This window comes from Sinohyriopsis cumingii, chromosome 15, assembly GCF_028554795.1.
Source record: "Sinohyriopsis cumingii isolate HCF-2022 chromosome 15, ASM2855479v2, whole genome shotgun sequence".
Taxonomy (NCBI): domain Eukaryota; kingdom Metazoa; phylum Mollusca; class Bivalvia; order Unionida; family Unionidae; genus Sinohyriopsis; species Sinohyriopsis cumingii.
Window position 1 is genome coordinate 58,834,156 of NC_142975.1, and position 6,000 is coordinate 58,840,155.

A 6,000-nucleotide genomic window follows, 5' to 3' on the forward strand; every position below is an offset into this window, starting at 1 on the left:
CCGTTTAATCACATTTTTGAATATTACCCTTGTTTACTTATTATAATGTAACGTTGTAAGCCTCATTTTGGCGCCCCTGTACGTTGGCTCCCGGGGACATATGTACCCCCTGCCCCCCCCCCCCACAGATACACCTCTGGGTAGGGGGTGTAATGTGGGAAAGGTAATGGTATATTTACATAAGCAAACTGGTATATTTTTCATGATGTTTTGTCATTATGTTTATGTTTATTATTATTATTATTATTTCAGGATGTGTTATTCAGGACAGTAAGAAAGGAAGGATTCTTCAGTTTGTGGAAGGGATTTACACCCTATTATGCCAGACTAGGCCCACATACAGTGCTAACATTCATATTCTTAGAACAAATGAATAAATTATATTGTAAATATGTTCTAAAAGATACCTCAGTGTCTAGTAGTTTGTGAAGCAAGTCCGATTTACTAGGTCCTTATTTTGATAAGTGTACGTAAGTTGTAGCATTAGAGTAGACCCATGATTATTTAAAGCCTTAATTATCCATCACCATGTCCTCCCAGATTTCTTACACTGTATCAGTAGAACTTGTTTGGATAAACTTATAGTGCATTTTCAGATGAAGCAAAGTTCAATTTAAAATTGAATATTTAGGTAATTCATTTAGTTTTTAGCTCTACTTGTCATAGACCAGAAAAACATTTGATGGCCTGTTATCTTCCATCCATTTGTACAGATTATTATTACTACTCCTAAACTACTATAATATTTGCACAGACTCCTTTTTGTTGGTATCCCATTTTAAAACAAAAAACATCAAGGATATAAAAAATTCACAAAACTTTGTCCTTTCATTTATCAATTTATAATTTCTAACCTGACCATAGACTCTGTCCAGGGGTTAGAAGTGGAATGTGGGAGCGACATGGATATATGTATTTGAGCAAATTAACTTTCCACTTCAATTTTGTTTGCACCTGTTTTAATGTTTTGGATTTTGAACAAACATTGCTTTAGTCCTACAGCATTTAGCAATATAAATATGATCCACTTTATATACAGACTCAAATATTCAGATTCCTGATTATCCACTGGGAGTAGCAGTATCTTGTTTCGTAGAGTGTTGGACTCATAATCCAAGGCTGCAGGTTCAGTAACCATCCAGTCAAGTCAATTATGTATTAAAAGGGCTCTTAAAACCAATTGCAACAAGGTGATTATCCCAGCGGTTTTCAGTTTACTGAATCTTACCCCACTCCTAGGCTCTGGTAGTCAAGGTTTGACTGAGAACAATACACTTTGCACATGATATTTTGTGATATCTGATAAATGCTTTTCTTGTACAAGAAAATTTGAAGCGAGAATTCAAAGCAACCAGATACTTGTAAGCTGCAATGATCAAAATTTCACTGTTAAGAAATGAAAATATTGTGTATATTGTCTGAAGAAATGTTTACTTCATTAGTTATCATGTGATATTTGCATTCATGTAAAATCTGTACAGTGTTGGGAACAACTGTCATTAAATTGGGTGGAAACCTGTAGAATGTTTGGAACAAATGCATATTGGGTTGAAACCTGTAGAATGCTTCGAACAACTGTTTGTATCAGGAGAAACCATGTAGAATGTTTGGAAGAACTGTCGTTATTGTATGGAAACCTGCAGAATGTTGGTAACAGCTGTTCTTATATTGGGTGGAAACCTTTACAATGTTTGGAACAACTTGTCTGTATTGGGTGAAACCATGTAGAATATTGGTAACAATTTTCTTTTTATTGGGTGGAAACCTGTACAGTGTTCGGAACAACTGTCTTTATCTCGGGTGGAGCCCTTTAGAATGTTTGGAACAACTGTCTTTGTATTGGGTAGAAATCTATAAAATGTTTTAAACTGTCATTGTATTAGGTGGAAACCTTTAGAAAGTTTGGAACAACTGTTTTTACATCAGGTGGAAACCTGTAAAAAGTTTGGAACAGCTCTCTTCCTGTTGGGTTCATCTAGTCACATTGGTTATCCTCCTATTATGGTGAGTAGCAGATTTGCCATGTTTAATTAAATATTTGCAAATGTCTCATTTTTTAAATATTTGCATGCTACATTTTGTTAAATTTGCTATACTTGAACCTTTTTATTCCATTTTTGTAAGATTAATTTTTGACAATGTCTAGGTCACAATGACAATGAAACATTATGAATAATCATGTTCAGTAATTTGTGCTGGATGCATTGGATGCTTAAATGTATAGTTGTTTTATATATAAAGTAGATACAAATGTACAAGATTTTATAGTTATTGATGTGATAGATAATGTATTTTTAAGAAGTAGCTGAAGTTACATGAAACTCCAAGACTGTGGATCACTATTTTTCAACATGTAAAATTACTTGTTGGTAATTGTGATGTATTAAAAAATTAGATGAGACCAAATTAGCTTAATTCAATATCCATTATCTTTTTTACATTGTGTGCCATCTATTCACTATTTCTGTTTGCAGCTTTTTCTGAAATACTCCTTAACAAAATTAGACTACATTTGACAGAAAGCATTCTTGAATGAAACTTATACAAATTCATTTTAAAAAATGCAAATCCATCATAAAATGTTGCCACCTTTACTAATAATAGAAAAAAAACCTCACAAAAACAACACAATTTGGCAATATTTGGCAGAAAGAATCCTGAAATAATACTCAGATTTGTTCAAATGATGCCAATCCGTCATCCATTGTGTGATTGCCATCATTCATGATCATTGCCACTGTGCCAATATTGAAGATAAACAACTGTACATTTTATCTTCATGCATTAAATATTGTTTATCTTACAAGTTTGTTGAAACATACCATGAGGTTCTACTTGAATATTAGATACTGCTTTCATACTCTCCTCCTCCAGCTGCCTTTAAACCAACACTTAAGAATAAGCCAGGGGGGGAAAATACCACTGTTAGAATCTCCTTATGCAAAAAATCACGAAGAAATCATTTGTTAAACCAATCCTTGTCTGTACAGTATGAGTGATTATTACAGTAGTAAGCATTCAGAAGATGAACTTTAGAGTCAGATGTCACGGCCAGATGAACTTCTTAATCTCAAAAATGCCATACATTTGATGGGAATGAAATAACACTGGAACACTCGCTTGGCACATACTATACATGAATAAAAAATTTCATACATTTCTGATACAAGATTTAACTCTTTGAACTATTTCTTATAACAGACTTGATATAATCATAAGACTTGCCATTTGTCCTGTTGGTCTTCATTTAACATTATCTTCTAACAGCTTACTGTTTAAAAAGACTCAAATATTTTGCTATTATTTTGCTTTTAAAAAAAATCTATTTAAAGCTGTAGTGAATATGATTCATTCCTCTAGAGGTGGACATAAAACTCTAAATATCATCATGTCATTGTGGACAATTTTGTGAGGTAGACAAATGTAAAATTGAAACAGTTTATTTGCTTTATGTTGTAACGTATGTCAGTGTTTGGAACAAGTGTGATAAATGTGATTAATGTTTTATCTTGTCCATGAATATTGAGGCATGTCACTTTCAGGCATTGTTGGCGCAGTATCATCGTCAGATGTGTTAATATTCCTATTTTACAGTCGCTTTGCTTAGCTGAAACTTTGGTATAGTGTTTAGTTATTCTCAAGTTTGTACCATGATATAGCAGAATTTCAACCTTAAAAATGTATTATTTTCCTAAATACTTTTGAAAATGGCCCATATAGCAGAATTTCAACCTTAAAAATGTATTATTTTCCTAAATACTTTTGAAAATGGCCCATATATAGACAACTCATGCTTGAAGTAAATGCACAAAAAAATGCTCGACTAGTTTTTGTCTTTGTGTTCTTCCAGTAATACATACCTGGGACACAGGGAAGGCACTTTTAGTATGGATTATTCACCCATATGTGCTTTTAACATTTTGTGTCATTTTCTTTTTCTAAGTCTTTGGCAAACTTTTTAAAATTAAAATAATTGATTTCCATGGGTACTGTGCATGTTTAAGGAACACCCTGCACCAGGATATATATATATAAATAAAAGAATTGATTTTATTATCAAATTGACAAGTGTCATGGGAGGATATTTACTTCCTAGAAATGCTTCACAGTAATTACACTGGTGAATTCTGTCATTTACTCTAGTTTTTTTCTTCACACTACCATATGGTAGCAATTATAAATTGGTGACCATTTAATTTCGAATCGTAATTTTTACAAGAACATTCAGTGAGATTGTAACCAATGTTTTTTTAAATATATTTTTGTATCAAACATGCTTAAAATGTTCAGATCCTGCATCAGTAGTGTGTCTTGTTTAAGAAGCTCTATATACATCAATGCACTAGTGAATGACACCATCCTTGGGGACAAATTTTCTAATTTTTTTGTGTGCAGTTGATATGTGTTAGATCTAGAACATTTAGCTTAGCCTTTATTACTTTAAAAAAAGTATTTGTAGATCTCGTTTCCTTGCAATATATATAATATATAGTTCTTAATGATGAATAAACGAGAAAAAACTGTGAATTTTATTTGTTAGAAACAAAACTATTGGTTAGATTTGCAGGCATGTGTGTAGGAGTGTTTGTAAGGGAAAACTTGGAACATCACTGTCCTAAGGAGAAATAGTGAGACAGAAACAATATTTTTTTGTGTTGGCAGTAATTACACTTAACCCTGTTTGGTTTGGCATATATACCTACATTATTAGACATGAAAAAATATTGACTCCTTGCATGGTGACAAAATATTGAGGTTGGCGATTTTTGGGTGACAACCATTTTAAAGTCAACACCATCAACTACATGTGTCACATGAGAGTTTGATAAGACACATTTTGATGATTTCATGTTCATTCTAATGTTAGGTGATGAGATACAGAAAGCACAATTATGATGGTGTTTGAGAAGGCCTGAATATTTTGTAGCAACATTTTTGTTTCTTTTGAAGCCATCTGTAAGATTAATGTTGACTGATAGACAAAATAACATTCTTTGCATGTACAGAATGCCAGACACAAGCAGATATCTGTGATGCAACATAGGTAAATGAGAACATTTCTGCTACTGAGAAAAGAGCATACTGTAAAATCCAGATGCTTTTAGAAAGGCCTCAGGAAAACCACTTGTTCACTGGTCCAAATTGGGTAAAAATAGGCTGTGCAGAATAAAACTTGACTATATACTTGTCCCCGAGTCGACCAGATGAAGATTTGCACCTTGAGAATATATATACTAGTGCATTTTCTATTTTTTAGCAAGTCTCGATTTTCAACATCGTTTAAGTTTGGCTTGTATCAGTTATAAACAACCTAAGCCTAGTTTGCCCTATCTAGAAAATTGTTTTTCAAAAGTTGGTTAAGAATTATTCTTTGAAACTGACAGAATTTGAGTAAGCAAGGAGTGACATTCAGCAGTACAAGCTAGTTCATGCATCAATAATTATCCAGCATGCAGACCACTACTCTAATTCCTATGTTCATTCAGACTACAATACCAGGTTATGTAAAGTTATTAATATGGAACTTTTACCACTCAATAAACAGTCTATTTCTACTTCCACCTGAAAGTGACCATAGTATGGGTGTGGTACTGAGATGTATTAGATGTGTGTTTTTTTTATTTTTAGCATAGCTTTAACAAATTTTCAGTCATATCGCTACAATGTCTGCACTGTGGCAGTTTATAGTGATGTCTAGCACTGGGGCATCATGCTGCTGTCACATTATCCTGACATCTGTCCTAACACTAACCTCTTAATGCTGAGTACCAAGCGCGGCAGCTGTTAATACCAGTTTTATAAGTCTTTGGTATGACTTGGCAGGGGGTTCAAGCTTGCAACCTACCACTTCTGAGGCGAATACTCTAACCAATTAAGCCACTGGAGCAGTGCCCTTCCAAAAAAACATAAACACGTAGTACAGTGGAAAGATGTTAAAACTAAAAGATTAAAAAGATGGCATAAGAAACAGAACTCTTTAATATATTGGGTCGCAACTTT

The 6,000-nt window shown here is 33.3% G+C and overlaps 1 protein-coding gene across 2 annotated transcripts in view; it reads left to right on the forward strand.

Annotated features, from left to right (window-relative positions):
• The window catches only part of LOC149781872 (mitochondrial 2-oxoglutarate/malate carrier protein-like), a 42,287-nt gene extending 37,760 nt beyond the window's left edge, over positions 1–4,527 (forward strand). The window contains exons 10-11 of one of the 2 annotated variants that reach the window (XR_016414811.1): positions 253–1,883; positions 1,927–4,527. Coding sequence is in view for 1 of the 2 variants with exons in the window: in XM_089936062.1 (XP_089792188.1) it covers positions 253–429 (177 nt within the window). In the remaining variant the exon portion in view is untranslated. Of the gene's footprint in view, positions 1–252 lie in introns of both variants that reach the window. The other variant, XM_089936062.1, reaches the window with a different exon arrangement.
• The last annotated feature ends 1,473 nt before the right edge of the window (positions 4,528–6,000 follow it).